The sequence below is a fragment of the Sceloporus occidentalis genome, unplaced genomic scaffold (assembly GCF_023333645.1).
Source record: "Sceloporus occidentalis isolate IW3139 unplaced genomic scaffold, rSceOcc1.0.p SCAF_2, whole genome shotgun sequence".
Taxonomy (NCBI): Eukaryota; Metazoa; Chordata; class Lepidosauria; order Squamata; family Phrynosomatidae; genus Sceloporus; species Sceloporus occidentalis.
In genome coordinates, this window is record NW_028316982.1 from 4,669,916 (window position 1) to 4,686,408 (window position 16,493).

Consider the following 16,493-nt stretch of genomic DNA (forward strand, 5'->3'; position numbering starts at 1 on the left):
CATCTTAATAGGGCCTCCACTCCCCCGGGGGGGGGGGGGGGGAATCTGGGTAATCGCCTTCAGTCCCACCTTGACTAGAAAATTGACATAGCAAAATGGTGTCCCTTATAAAAAATGGAAAATTAAAGTTTGATATTTGAAATTTATACTTTTTTTGAACATTTTCAAACCATGGATGCTTGAATCCATGTATAAAAAAAATCTGTGTATAAGAAGGGCCAACTGTACTGTCAAGATGGAACTTGGAAATTCTGGCAAAGCCCACAGGCCACATGTTCTTAAAAAGTGCATCCTGCAGGCACTGTAAAAATGCAGAAAGAAGAGGACTTGGCCGTATCCTGCATTACCACTCGCATTTTTCAGAGTGTGCCACAACATTTCCTCTGAGATTACAATAGTAAATGTGAAAAGGATTTAGACACTTATTGAGACAACATGCATAAAATCTAGGCTGGATGAAGTCTCCTTCCTTGGAGGTCTTCAAGCAGAGGCTGGATGGCCATCTGTCGGGGATGCTTTGATTGTGATTTCCTGCATGGCAGGAGGGTTGGACTGGATGGCCCTTGTGGTCTCTTCCAACTCTATGATTCTATGATTCTAGGCATGCCAAGGAACTAGGAGCAACAGGAGGTTAGGTATGTCTAGAAACACTTCCCACATTACTTGCTAGTCCCTGGACCAAGCTGCAAGAAAACAGCCATGCACAAAGCTGTTAACCCAGGCTGTGGCTTCTGCACAAAATGGTAACAACAGTCCAGTTATAATAATAATAATAATATGTTTTATTTATAGACCGCTATTCCGCGATGATCATAGCGGTGTACAGTAAAATCGTAATACAATACAAAATACAGTTAAAGGAGGGAGAAGAATGTTATGAATGCTGAGGCTCAACTCAATAAAATGTTGAGTCATGACATGCATAATGTTTTAATCAATAACAGAAATTGTATCTACAGTATTCCTCATGAATAATTCAGAACAGCATGGACTTTGGAAACCAAAAAGGTTAGTTAATCTGCATTTTAGTCTACCCTTCCTGGACTTGAGAACTGGCATTATTATTTGTAGAAACCGAAGGCAGATAGCTGTGCATCTCTGGTCCTGACATATAAATTTAAATGATGGAGATAATTACATCAGTAGAAGCCACTGGTATTCAGTGGTGGTTAAAAACAACAGGATCATAACCTTTGGCCCCAAATACAATTCCATCACTTCACACCATTTTGTGATTTTCCGAAAGCACATTTACTTCTTCAAACAATAAAGATGGTGAAAACACAGCAATATACATCAAACTGCCCTTCTAAATCTTCACTGAAAACAAAGGTTTTCCGGGCAGTGCTCCAATTGCCGGATCCTGTCTGATCTGTGCATTTCTATCTGACAAGACACATACACATTCTAGTGCGAAAGCATTCCATGACTTCACAATTATTGGCTCCTGACTTTATATCTTGCTTTGAGGATTTCTTTGGTTAACCACATAACTAGACTAGATGAAATCTGGCATCACATAGGCAGGTCATGATTATTTTCTTCAACCCAACAGAGAAATCTTTGTTACATACTTTCCGCAGTTGCTCTATCAGCTCAGCTTCTTCTTCCCGCAACTTGGAACTATGGTTTGCACAATGGTCTTCAGAGCTGATTGCTGGTGTTGTTGCGGAAGCTGGTGATGATGCAGAAGCTGGTGGTGATGATGAAACAGCTAGAAAGGGCAAACAAAAATAGTGGGAACCATTTTTCAATTCTACAGTTCCACTGCATGCAAAGTGAAGTAGTTTAGGAAGCCTTACTAATAATTTAAGTAAGGCACTCTTGCAACTGGATCTGTTCTCTGTCTTTAACTTGCATCTGATGAAATGGACTATAGTCCACAAAAGGTTATCCTAGGCATATATTTTTCTCAGTTGTCTCAAAGGTATTATGGAATTCCCTTATTTTCTAGTACTTGGCTATGTGCACAGGTAACATGCATAGCTTGCTATTCAATCAGTTTGAATAACCAGTGTCCCTATTTCTTGAATGAGGCTGGTGTGAGAATTTGAAGAGCATTACTCAGAGTTCTTCAGGATTAGAGCTGAAAGAAAGCCTATTAAACCCAAACTTTCTTCCAAGACTCTTTTCAGCATGCCTCTTGAGGTCAAGCATGCAGCTACTAGAAACTAGAGAATCAGCCTTTTTTTTTTAATGGCAACACCCAAACTGTGGAACTTTCTTTGTATGTTCATTCAGCTGTCACCTTTGCTATCACTTTTTAGGTACATCCATTTTGTTTACTCATTGTATTCATTTTTTAACAGATATTATGTGGGTTTATATTTTTATTGTGCTGTCATCTAGTCTACTGCAGTATTTATGATTTTCATTACTGTTTTAAGGAATGTCTATAAACTATGCTGAGAACCTTTAAAATCGAATGGTAGCTGTAAAGATTTTAAATGAACAATGCAAGCAAGCATGGTACAACTTTAATCTATGCTTCACAGAGGCAGAGCATGTGAGGAGCCATTCTGTCACTTGCTGAAAAAGCATCATCATGCAAGTCAGATGTGGGATGGTTCTGCTAAAATGATGATGGGAAATGCACTGTAGCAGCATCCTAACTGTGGAACGCCCTACCCAAAGAAGTTAGGTTGTCCCCATCTCTGTTAAGCTTCCAGTGGGCAGCCAACACACTGTTGTTCTGCACGGCTTTTAATGCTTGAAACTATTTTGAAATTGTCTGTTAGGATTGTTTTTAGTCTGCTGTTTCAAAAGTGTATTTAATGTGTTTTTAAAATGTTTTATTGTTTTTTGTTCTAACTGTTTTTGTTTGTTCATCGTCTCAGGAGCCCTTGTGGGCTGGGAGGCAATATAGAAATATCTTAAATAATAAAATTAAAAGGATGGAAAGTAAAACATCATGATGTTACATTTTGATGTTGGAATGGTCCTCACCCTTCCATCCACAAAATTCAGAATAAAGCGTGCTCTAGGAGAAACAGGACATTTTACCCATTGTTACCTAGCCAAACACAGAAAGTGGATCTTTAAATTTAGTTTTTTAGAAAAAGTAGAAGCAGACAGGTTCTGCTACTTCAAGATTAAAGGTATTGAATGTTCTTCTGTATTAAAAAAAAACCCAAGTACATGAGGGAGAGCCTAATTTCCTTTGCATGTGTCGTCATCCAATGCAGAAGGGTGTTTGTTTTTTAAACACATGGAAGAACCTGTGGTCAGGCTGACCCTCACCTGCAGTCTGAGGCAGTACAGCCCTGACACAGCTAGAACCCCTTTATCAGCTCTTTGTAAGAGTTAGGCCAAATATTATACCATAGCAACACAACTGGTTAACTCAGACGCTGAGACTACGTAGCCATGCTTTTACTTGTCCAAGCTGTACTGCCCACCTTTGGTTGTGTCATCCCTTGCAGCGTTTCGAAAAAGGAAGCTCTCAGGACGCTGAGGAGAATTTCTGTAGGCAGGAGGAGTAGCAGCAGCAGCAGCAGCAGCAGGAGGGCCAGGATATGGAGCAGAAAGGTGAACTGAATGCCGACATGCAAAGTTGGGGAGGAAAGATGTTTAATATTCTGTGCTCACATGGTATAAATAACAAGAGCCATAAAAACAGTCACTGTGAGAACCACATAATTTATAGCCCAGCATTTTAAAGATGTGAGGCAAAGACCAGCTCTTTCCAAAACACTTGGAACCATACCCATTCCATATATCCCTCTGCACAGAAGACTTCTCTACTTTACTGCTTCTGCACAACCTAAATGAGCCTTCCCTAATCAAGTGTTCTCCAAATGTCTTGGATTACAGCTGACTGAAAGCACCAAAAGAGCCTGATTTCCTGCAAAAACATGTGACTAAGCTCTCAGTTCAAAACTGATGTTCAGATTATGATCTTCCTGTAACTTCTGAACCCACACCAATGAGTTGTGTTCTAATAAAATGTGTCTCACACTCGTGGCATAATGGTGCCTTTATCTTAAAGTTTTGGTTTTCTGCTGGATTGCCTTTTAAACACAAGCATGCTGTTTATTAGTGGGAGAAATGTTTGCTTGCTACAACTTCAAAACCACATCAATAGATTATAGGGATTGTCTGGATCAACTTCATTTGTGGACAATTTTCCCATTTACAGTGTGACCCTAACATTGATGCAGCAGTACTACAATATAAATTAGGAGGATTACAAACACTCTGAACATTCGAAAGTGCTATGTAAATGTTTAAATATTAATATTATCTACAGATCTATGGCTGTTGTAAGCCCAACTGCATTGTCTTGTCTTATGGACAAGTGTAATATTTTAGGTGGCCCACAATGACCCTTGTTGTGATGTTTACAGTGGCTCTCAGGATCTGGCCTAAACCTAACACAAGCCAGCTTGCACAATGATAGCCTTCTCAAAGCCCCAGTGATGAATGTGATTTGTCTCTTCTCCCCACTCCCTCTCAATTACCTGTCTGAGAAGCAGGCGAATTTGGTGAGATGGTGGTTCTGTCATCACTCTGTAGATAAAAGAGAGAAATGAAGCAGCAGTAGTAGTATATGACTCATGTTATAGTTTACTAAAATACAATGACAACACACACAGAATACAATTTCAGGGAAGGACAGGTAGGGTAAAAAGTATATTGGGAGGGAGGGATAGCTGACTGTTTAGGACAAGGATGACGAATATGTGCCCCCCCCCGATGTTGTTATATTGCAATTCCCACAATGCCTCACGGTTGCCTTTGTTAGCTAGAGGAGAAAGGGCCCACTGTTCAATCACATCTGGAAGACATGTTCTTTGGCCCCACCGTTAAGGAAGGGGAAAACTTTCTAAAAGATTTATCATAATGCTTCTGAAAATAATGTAATGGGACAACATTATTAATTCTTTGCTCAAATAAATGCATTTGAGACAACACCCACAAAAGAAAAGAAGTTTCAATAAGCCAGCCATCAAAAAGCAAGTACCGTATTTTCCAGCGTATAAGACGACCCAAAGACTACCCCTCTTCCAATGCACACCAAATAAAAATTAAAAAAACAATAGATTTGATTTCAATATGGTAATTTTAATTCAAATGCTTATGACATGCAGGTACTTTCCACAAATCCTGATGAGTGGGTTTTCTTCTAATGCATTTGTACAGCGCCACTCTTTCTGCTTTCATACGGTCACTGCATAAGGCGGGAATGCAGCCGTGGCCATTTTTGAGCTCCCTCCGCCATATGTGGCGACCGCAGATTCTCCAATCCGGCTCAGAAGTTTCAGCACCCGCCCTATAAGATGACCCCCGGCGTATAAGACGACCCCTGACTTTGGATTAAAAAGTAGTCCTATACGCCAGAAAATACAGTAATTAAATGTTGCAAAGACATAAAGCAGCACTTTTGAATACAGGCAAGACCTTCACCAAAGCCAAATAAATACAAAGCCAAAAACTCAAGTGCAGAGATCTCTTTAGTTTCAAATTTTAATTTCCATTTGTAAGGAGTTCTTATTATTGGTCAAAATTTCGGTCATACTCATACAAGATAATCATGTTAATCAATGGGAGTGAACTTGTCAGGGTATGGATGCACACAAGAGGGACTCTTCTGCTCAAGGTACAAAGCATTTTTCATTTTGTAAAACGCTTAAGCAGCAAGCTTTTAAAATTCTCTGACAAACATCCTTCTGTTTCCTGCTTGTTACGTATCTAATGGAAGAAGACAGATTTGGCTCCAAATTTAGGAACAGATTTTAGAAAAACTGCATGCAGACATATTAATGAGCTACAGTTGCTTTCTAATGTCAAGTGCAAAGTTGCCAATGAGAATCAAACTAGAGAACCACTAGAAGCATGGTAGGGAAGGGGGGATCCTGATTCTAGAACCTGAGAAAGAAGGCTAATCTAGAGAGACCAACTGGAAGGATTTCCCCAAATAACCTAGAACTGCTCAGGTGCTGCCTATGAACCTTTCCAATAGTTTCCAGGTCTTACTTATTTCATGAATCAGAGGAGAGACCATTTTCACCATTACCCCTGGCCTGCACTCATCTGATAGATGGGTGCTACATCTGATAACATTTGTATTGTTGACTCAGCATAGTGTAGTAGTTCAGGTATTGGACCAGGACTTTGGGAAACCAGGGCTCAAATCCCCACTGGGTGACTTTGGGAAAATCACACTCTCTAGCGTTATCATATATTGGGAGTTGGCTTGAAAGCACATAACAACAGCATCTTGCAGCAACTGCATTGCATGTTCATAATTTAGTTTTGATTGAAATTATTCTGGAATATAAAAAAGCCACAGAAAAGGATATCAACACCCAATCATTTTCACTATGAAAAGTGAAAATGGTATTTACTAAAGAAGTTTGCAAAGCTTGGGTTCCCCATCCTTGCCTTAAAAGAACATGGGAAATCTCCATTTTGAAGTAAGCCAGGCCAAGAAGAGGGTTCAGCACTGCCCTCAACATCAGATAGGCAGGAAACATAAAAGAGAAATCCAGCCAAGACAGTCACACACACTACATGCTTGTCACCTGGTTGAGTGTCCCCGGCCTCCTTTTAATGGTGTTGGTGTTACTGTCATTCTCAAACACTAAGACAGGCTCAAAGCCATTCTGTCAGGGATAGCAGAGAAGGGGGGAAAGAGAAGGAATAAGGTAGAGAATCACATGTAGAAGACAGAAGGTGCAAAGAAAAAGAAACAAATAGAGTTCTCTTGGCAGCAGGCTTAGTACTGCATACAGATGGATGAAGCTGTCTTATACTGAGGCCTGTTACAGACTGCCAAAATAAAGCTGCTTTGGGTCTCTTTGGAGGTATGCTGTTTAAATGATGCATGCATCCTAAGAGTCCGGAAGCTGCACCAAAGCTGCAGTCCAGTGCTTAGGAATGGAGTGTGGCTTTGGCGCAACCTCTGGACTCTTAGGACCCACGCATCATTTAAATAGCATACCTCCAAAGAGACCCGAAGCAGCTTTATTTTGGCAGTCTGTAACAGTCCTGAGTCAACCTACTGGTCTGTCTAAACCCAATAAACACTACCTTGACAGCATCTCTCTAAGGTCTCGCAGACCTTTTCAAATCCCTGTAACACACCATTTTACTGGCAATACCAAGGACAGAACATGAAGTCTTTTGCATAAAAAACATGTGTTCTACCAATGACCTATGGCCCCTCCTTAAAATTACATTTGCGTAAGACTACTCTTATGCCAATGTGGTGTAGTGTTATAGTGTAGGCTACCACCAATTGGATGGCTAACCTGTAGCACAGGGTTGTTGTGAAGATTAAAAGTTGGTAAGAAATGATTATGTATGCCACCAAGAACTCCTTGAACGAAAAGCTGGTTAGAAATGGAGTGCAAAAAACACAACCAGCCCATCATATCTAGAGATGTGGAGGTCTAGCAAAAAACAATTTTGTGGGGAGAGTAAATGTTTTTTGCCTTTTTCCCATCACAGTCTTTTCTTCTCAGAAAAACTGGAAGAAAAATGGGTCATGGAATGTTCTCTTTCAGAATCAAAAATGAAATATTTAAGACAAGGTGTTCACCTATTTTATGCCCTCCCTCTTATTTCTATACACTATTTAGCAAGTGCACTTTTATGTAAGACTTTATACAGAGTTTAAATCACTGCAGTCTTAGTTTCCTTTTCTCAATACTTTTTATGGGAATGAGTCTCCTTAACACTATGGAGGATCATAGGAGACAAAATAATTTCCCTTGTTTTACTAATGTTGATAGTTTCTTCTATTTTTTATTTTTATTTTTTGTCAGCTCCTCATAAACTAGAAAAAGGAAAGAGGTTTCTTCTAGTTCTGGGGTTGCTCAAAGTTCAGGACTTTATAGCTCCATTTGTAATAAAAAGTAAAATTTGAAGATGTAAATTCAATTTGTCTTTATTTTCTGGGGGAAAACTACCTCTATATTGTTAACTTATCAAGCATGATACATTTATGCCAAGCCAAATTATACATAATGAATTTTATGTACCTTGAGTAACCAAGTGACTTTCAATCTGTTAAGGATGCTACTATTGCATTTTTTCCAATGTTCCCAAAAATGTGAAAAAAACTTTCTCACTCAAAATAATAGAGCATTCTTTCCCCTGTATGTTCAAAATTTTCACAAATTTAACATCTCTAATTCTGTCATGCTGAAATGTTTATAGTATGGACAAGCAAAGTTGTTTCAATTTGGAAAAACCATCAACAACTGCATGACTGTTATGGTCAAAGATTATAAAATGGGCAGAACTATTAATATTTTACTACAGTACTTATTTTATATTATTAGCTTAGTGTTTTCAAATTGCTCTCATTGGGGTGAACTAGTATATTTAACTTAATTTGTATTTTAGCATGTATAATTTGTGTTTTGATTTGAATCTGCTTTAAGTATACAGTTGGTGGGCTTGCCTTCAGCGGCTTTAAGCTCACGCGGAAGTCAAGCCCAGACAGAAATAATGGGGCACGTACTTGTGCTGCGTGTCCTGTGCGCAGCTGCAAGCATGTGCCCCATTATTTCCTATGGGGCTTCAGCATACGCTCTTTTCCCCATATGCAGGGGGAGGGGGGTTCCAGAATGGATCCCATGGGTATGGGGAGGGCAGACGGTACTTTAATTCACTATGCTTCCCACCTATGGGAAAAGGCAGAAGAAAGGCAAACTAGGCAGTCAGAGGAACTGTATTGGCTAGTTACCTTGGTGCATTTCAAAGGGAATGATGATCCCATAAGTTGGTCCAATAACAAATGTGACTGAACAGATTTTTAACATTCCTAATGGGATTCTGAAACATCACTACTACAAATTACTTAATAAAAGCCTCTTCAGATCCCACCAGAAAGACTACTTTTTTCTGTGAAACTTCTGACTGGACAGTATCCTCATCCACAATTTCAATGAAACCTAAAACATATGTAACTGCACTCCTCCATCTCCTGTTATTTCTAAGATTTCCCTTTTGCCTTTCCCTCTCCTCCTTCCCTCCTCAATGTTGGTGTTTAGAGTGTGAAATCCATCAGTCTTGCTTCAGTGAGGTGCCATGTATATTGACAAAAACATAAGTCAGTTTTAGTCCTGATGGGGGAAGTGCTAAATTAGAATGAAACAAATGCTGCACCTGTTATGCTTTCAAGTATCCTTAAGCTTATTTCCAAGGTTCTCTGGTAATTTTGAGGGGCAAGGTTTGCTAACATGGACTGTTATCAGCAGTAAGAATAGCAACTATTCTCCTGTCTTTCTTGTTCTCTGCCAGTGAAATATCCCTAGCCCTTGCACTGCCCCTTTGCTTTGCTTTGCAAACTAAAGATCTTAATTAGATTTTTTGTGGGATTTTTGGGCTATGTGGCCATGTTCTAGAAAAGGTTGATTCCTGACATTTTGCCTGCATCTGTGGCTGGCATTTTCTGAGAATATTTATTTCTCTGAAGATGCCATCCACAGATGTAGGTGAAATGTCAGGAATAATTTCTTCTAGAAGATGGCCACATAGCCCGAAAAACCCACAAAAAACTATGGATGCCGGCCATGAAAGCCTTCAGCTTCACATTTTAATTAGAGTTTCCCACAATATTCTCTTATGAAGTGAAAGCCTTACCCCATATAAAAGCAAGAATAATTCAAAGGACTCTGAAATAGATGTGTAAAAGATATGCTAGGAAAGGCTGGTATTGCCTGAGTCCCAGCCATCTCAATGGTGCTTGCAAATGCTGGATTGTTCCAGACTAACAGGAAACAATGCAAAGACACACTTGAGATAAGAACACAGTGTGCCTGCTTCATAAGCGGGTGCACCATACGCGGCATCCACTTTACATGAAAGCCGCGCTGCAATCAAATGATTGGGAAACGCGTCCCCCCACCACCGTGAGCCCAAGCCCATTCAATAGAATGGGGTTTTGCTTACGTGGAATTTGCCTTATGCGGGGGGGTGGGGTGGGGTGTCCGGAACAGATCTCCCGCATAAGGAGAGGCTCCACTGTATATTACGTCTAACCACAACTCTTACAAGAGGACAAGAAGATAATCTAAATCAGGGGTTCCCAACCTTTTTGACTCGTGGAGCCCTTTTTCGAATCAATTTCTATGGCGAAATAGAGACCTAACCTATGTCTTACAAGTTAATGGTGTTTAGGAGTAGTGTTACTTTTTGTTTCTTATTCTTTAATTTCATTCAATTTTTATTTCATTAATTTTCTTGGAGCGGCTGTAGAGAACCTGGGAAGTGCATGCAAAACCTTAAAGGCTCCACAGGGCACAAGTTGGGAACCGCTGATTTAAACCAAACAAGTAAGTCAAATATATTAGCCTCCATCCCACACAAATCCCACTTTCACAGGATTTATGAAAATCAGGTAGGGAGAGAAAGTGAAGGAAAGCATCTTACATTTACATGTGTAAGAATGCTGGAGGGAAAGGAACACAAAAGAGCAACTCAAGATGACAATATTCTGCACAACATTTTGGTTATTAATTGGATAACTTGGATACTAAAGAAAAACAATCATTTTCAATAGGCTGAAAATTATCTAGTTAGAAAAGGCAAAATGTCAAAAAAAATTCTGTTTCTGATGTTATCCTTAGATATGTTATTGGCACACAGTAAAATTCAACCAAGGACCATTGCAGATATAACATGGCTTGTTTCATACTCTGTTAAGGCCTCGGGGCTGTTGGCACCACTGTTGTTCTGCCCCAATCCTCTTTAAGATTTAGATTTTTACCAACTTTAACCAGAATGAATACCAAAACAGGATTCTCAGACAAACTTAGGAAACCATTTTCTCCTCCTTCCAAGTACTCTTTAGAACTTGGACAGGAAAATTCATACTCTGAATGTAATAGCTAAGACAAAGCGTGAACAAGTCTCATGATTTCACACCTAGATCAAGTTTCACTGTTTCACCTGAGCTGGTGAAACAGCAAGTGCACATGAAAACGACAGTGTACATAACTGAAGACGGTATAAATGAACGAATACCCTGGAAGCATGCAAGTCATGCAAGGGAAAGAAGGCAGAGCAGAAAAAAATTCTACAGACAAAGGAAGACAAGAAAGTGGATTTCAGTAACAATTTTAGGATATCAGCGGTGGAAAGAAATAGCATAAAACATGTAAATGGTATAGGGACCTTCACTGATTTAAATGGTGAGGCAATAAGTGTTTAGTCTTAGTTAAGAGTTTGTCAACATATTCACGGGGATCACCACGAGTCATTCAGATAGCTACTTTCCAAAGCTGCTACAGAAATACAGAAACAAGAGGAGGTCCTCAGTGAATGTCCGCCACACATTATTTAGGCAAAGGGGATCCAGTAGCTCGATGTAGGAACTAGATGATATAGCCAATTATGTATCTTCCAAATTGGTATCACATTCTCATCAAGGATATGGCAAAGCTCAATAGGAGACCAAAAGTCACATTTGGGCACTGTAAGGAATGGGTTATCCACATCCAAGAACAGGACACAGAGGGTTCTAAGATCCTGCGCTTCTGGGATTATCTCTTCTAAAGCTTGTTTACAAACCATGTTTTAATAAGTATGCATTCACAACATCATATCAATCAATGAATCTATGACTGACAAGCAGTACGTTAGAATAGGATGTTCAGGAAAATATCATTGTGAACATTATCTTAAACCAACTTGAAAGAAGGAAGAAATGAGGCTAGGGTCCAAAACATACTGTGGAAATAATCCAGTTTGAGACTGCTTTGACTGCCCTGGCTCAATGCTAGGGATTTCTGGGAACTGCAGTTTTGTGAGATATTTAGCCTTCTCTTTCAGAGAGCTCTGGTGCCACAACTACAATACCCAGAATTCCCTAGGGCAGTTGAGCTAGGGCAGTTGAAGTGGTTTCAAACTGGATTATTTCTGCCATGTGTTTTGGACCTATGGTAAGTTTCAGCACAACTGCTATTGGGCAGGTAGACAGGGGCTGGACAGCCATGTTTTATGCTATTTAGAGCAGTTGAGAACTACTAAATCTGAGCAAACTATAAAGGGCGTGCTAATTATGATCTAGGCAAATGACACATAAACAGGCCACTGCGTGCAGAATTCTTACCACCAGCAAGGCACTATCATCAGTGTGCTGAGACCTTCTGGATGGAAAAGGACACTGGGGATGTGGGAAATATGGCAACGTCAGAAGAAGAAAACACCACAAGACAATATGCAGACAAACAGAGACATCTGGAATTGGTAAGGCTCTTTACTCAGAAGGCACATGGCAGCAATCAGTAAACTATAAGTGAAACAACAGGCGGGAGGGGAAAGAATCCCATTAGCCTTTTAATAATCTCTGCATTCAACACATCTGCAAGTGATTCAGGAGCTATTTTGCTTTCACTTATGGTCTCCAAAAAGGAGCACAACTCAGTATTCAAAGCTGTCCCGTGGAGAACAAGGCAATAGACAGGGCAGAACACACAGACACAGCTTCGGAGGAACTGAAACAAAGATAAAATAAAAAGAATAGAACTATTTGAAACCAGTCCAGAGTCAGGAAGCATAGACTACTGGAAAGTACTGTCTATATATTTCTGGTATATTAAGTTACATTTTGCGATCCAGCACATCACAAAGTAAAACATTATTTTCCATTAATAAAACAAGAAAATCTAGCCTCATGCTGTCCAGAAATGTCTTATGGTGAAATACAAATGCCAAAGGGGCAGGGGTAGGAAGAGCTGAGACTCAACCAAAATTGTGCTTTAACTCAATATGGGACTTGAGTGCTGACAGTGTTACAAGTGTATCATGGTTGCTAGAATTTTATGAAAAGAGCATGCCACAAAGCCAACATGTTCAGCTCTGAAGCAAGTGTGATGCCATGAAGCTGCAACTACACAAAAGCAGAGACTGACTGCTCAATGGTGTTAAGCAGTGTAAATGTAAAGTTCCTTGTTGTTCACTCCCAATAGTTTTTATTAGTAACTTCAGAGGTTTAGATGGGAATTCAGCTAACTTGTTAATCATAAAATGGATAAACAGCAAGGAAAAGAAACATCAGCATCATTAGAAGTGCTTTTTAAAAGCATTCTCAGTATATTATCAGCTCTAGCCTAAGGATTACTATTTTAAGATAATGTTTTAAAAAAATCTAAAGTTATTTACATATGCATATTTACCAGATATAAAAGAGAGACTACAGAAACAAACGTACAGTCCGAAGTGAAAACAGTGAATTGGGGGAAAATTTTACAAGGTAAATATAAAACAAAGTCAACTCTGCCACAGCTAAGTACAGTAGCCAAATATTTTTTTTTATTTTTAGGTCTGTTCCATGGGTTCCAAGTGGAGTTCATTCTCCAGCCAGTAAGCTAACAAGCAAGGCCTAAATCACAAGTATTTCCCATAAAGATTGTAAGAATTACAAAAGGTAGCTTTCTGCTTACCTCACTATCCAGAGTGCTTTGCTTCTGAGGACTCTGGGATGCTTTTTGCTTTGGAAGAAAGAAAAGGAAAATATAGTAAGGTGTTTGCTGGGGGGCGAGGGACGGACATAAGCACACAGACTTAAATCTGAACAAAAGCATGTGATGGTACAACAATAAGGGCAGGGAAGATTTTGGAGACATCAGAGTACTTGTTTCAAGGAGAACCAAAGCAGATGTGACACGTTCTGGTGTTATTACAGTCAAAAGGAGAGGTTTATTTCTCTGAATGAAAAGTATCACAAGGGATAAACATTTTTTTCACAAACATTGACAATTCCTAGACTGAGCTAATGTAATGATCAATATGGCTACTCCTGGATAAATTTAATGACCTGTGAACCCATCTGCCTAGGAGAAAGAGGTTAGAGTTGGAACTATATATAAAAAGCTTGGTCTATGTAAATATAAGAATACCAAGGGGCAGAAAACAGTAAGATTTTCATTCGCTCCCTTACTCTCTCTGTGTTCTGAACTGCCACCTTAAATACAGCTCACCTTTATTTTGAGCAACTGAAGAAGGTAGAAGCTGATATATGGATATATGCAATTAAGTGAGAAGCTTCTTATTGATCCAGTGTGGCGTAGCACTTTGAGTATTGGACTACAACTCTGGGGACCAAGGTTTGATTCCCAACTTGGTGATAAAACCCACTCAGTGACCTTGGGCAAGTCACATGCTCTCAGCCTCAGGGGAAGGCAATGGTGAACCTCCTTTGAACAAATATTGCCAAGAAAACCCCATGGCAGGCTCACCTTAGGTTTACTGTATGTTAGAAATGACTTCAATGCACACAACAGCAATAAGCTCCTTTCAGTAGGAATGAGGGTGTTTTAAATGATAGTGAACAAAATCAGGATTTGTTTTATTCCAACACTAAAGCATGATGAACTGGTAAGAAAAGGAATCATACTTAAAACTGCAAAGGTAACGGTGATATTTCAACCTCAGTATGTAACACTACAGAACTTCCCAATGCTTGAAGCAGGTAGAATTCGTAATATATTACACTGCCCATTTTTACAATTGCATTGAATTCCACTATCTTTTGTTATATTTCCTTCTATATATATAGCCAGCCATATACTGAGACAGCTCCATTATTTTCCAGTCCCAAGCTACCAGCAGGAGAGCTCACCATGCAGTGAGAGGAAAACCCCAAAGAACAGATGATGAAAACAGCTGAAAGTGATTTCAATTCCAGTAAAATGCCAGACACAGAATATGTGGAAGGACTTACAGTTGTATAAAATCTCAAAGCTCTTTCTTTAATACTTCTTCCTCATCAAGTTTCAGAGGAAAGGGGAAAAAAGCAGCTTGTATCTTAGTGTTTTCTGGCAAATGAAGTACCGTAGCCAAGTGCAGGACTTTAACAGGATCCATGTATAATTGCAGACCCTAGTGGGTGGCTTAATGAATTTGAGATGTGGCAGCTCATGGTACTTACCATAAGACCTACTCAGATACATGGGCCACCTCTAAAACTTCAGCTTCTATGAACTGTTCAGAAAAAGAAAAGCAGATGCTCTGAGAGGTGTTTGCATGTGGTAAAGAGGATTTGCTTCTCTTCAGAGTATTCAAAGTAGTTGTGGTCACAAACCAGGCTAAGGGTCTGTTTGTATGTACATATTCATATGTGCTAGAGCATAATGTGGGTAGAGTAATGATGCCTGCAGCATTCTTCTGGGACAGAGATGGGATGGAGAGAGAGATCTTGCACCCTACAGTTCAGAATAATATTTGCATTGCTTTAAAGTGTTCAGTTTTTTAGTTTTGTCAGAGCTTGTTTTATTGCAAGGCGGTATGCTGCTGTTCCTTTCCTCAACAAAAATGAGATTTTTAAATATGTAGCCCCAAGAAAGGCAATATACTAAGGCCCCTGAATACACAGCAAATATGGAACTAATGTCATCACTTCTCTCCTCAGAAGGTTCTTACTTTGACAAAGTCAAGCACAGCTTCCCTTTGGATTTGTTTCGTCCTCATCTTCTCCTCCTCATACTGTAGCGCGGCAAGCTGGGCTTCCCTCCGGGTCCGCTCAACTAAATGCTCACGCTTTTTGTGTAGATCTGCATCTGAGTGAGAGGCCTGGAACAGAATTGTTTTGGAGCATGCATTTTGTAAAACAAAGCAACCAGCCACATGCAAAGCAGAAGGCAGAATGTTTCTGAATGTGCAACAGAAATGCAGTGAGTCTGTTACCTGATTGTGATTGGTGGACAGCAACAGCATGCAAGAAGAATCACTGGAGGCTCTGAGGGGAAAAGAGAACTTTATAGCACACAAAAACATAATGCTGTCTTGGACTTCACTATACATAATACTAAAATACAATTAATATCGACTGCAGAATACAGTTTTTCTTCCAATATCTACTGATATGTAGCAGCACCATAAACTACAACTGCCATAGTTATCAATCATATAAAGTAGGTTTAAGACTGAAATGTTTCCAATGAAAAATTTGTAGTATTGAATAAATTATGCCAAAGATGTTGAAACCAGGTCTTCTGGACTCATGGGTAACAATTAATTATTCACCATTGTTCCAAGACATTGCAAGCTATGATCACTGTTCTCTTTCTTTCACCATTTGTGCTGACATCTCACTATCTCCTGTCCAGAACAAACTATGCTATACTTCTTCTGCACCCATATCACCACATCCTTTATTACACAACTAGAATGAAGGTGAAGATTTATATAATTTATCCAAGTAGTGAGACATGAGATTGTGGGTGGCATCATACCTCAGTGAAAAAATGGAGCCTCTGACTCTTCCCATTTCCCACAAAGCTCTTTCCCATCAGGCACAGTGCTGACAGTCAACTGATAGCCTGGAATCACCAACACACATGTATGTGACCAACAATAAGGAGGTCACCCTTCTTTATTAAGAAAACTGGCCTTCTGCATCCATAGCTTTCAATTCCACACAGGACATCCAACAGAGAAGTGATTGTTGATGTAGCAAAATGCTCAAGAAGTTGCAGCACTAATCTCCAACAATCCTTAGCAGCTTATTACTTCTCCTTCCAAACCATAAGATCTCAGGA

At 39.6% G+C, this 16,493-nt stretch overlaps 1 protein-coding gene across 6 annotated transcripts in view; it reads right to left on the reverse strand.

Annotated features, from left to right (window-relative positions):
- The window catches only part of LRCH3 (leucine rich repeats and calponin homology domain containing 3), a 114,187-nt gene that overhangs the window by 23,927 nt on the left and 73,767 nt on the right, over positions 1–16,493 (reverse strand). For 2 of the 6 annotated variants that reach the window (XM_089508626.1, XM_089508625.1), the window contains exons 12-19: positions 15,640–15,691; positions 15,376–15,525; positions 13,398–13,445; positions 12,065–12,118; positions 6,525–6,605; positions 4,461–4,509; positions 3,399–3,533; positions 1,575–1,714 (exon numbers count right to left, since the gene is read on the reverse strand). In XM_089508626.1, the coding sequence (XP_089364752.1) occupies positions 1,575–1,714; positions 3,399–3,533; positions 4,461–4,509; positions 6,525–6,605; positions 12,065–12,118; positions 13,398–13,445; positions 15,376–15,525; positions 15,640–15,691 (709 nt within the window). The remainder of the gene's footprint in view (positions 1–1,574; positions 1,715–3,398; positions 3,534–4,460; positions 4,510–6,524; positions 6,606–12,064; positions 12,119–13,397; positions 13,446–15,375; positions 15,526–15,639; positions 15,692–16,493) is intronic. The other 4 variants (XM_089508631.1, XM_089508628.1, XM_089508627.1 and 1 more) reach the window with 3 other exon arrangements.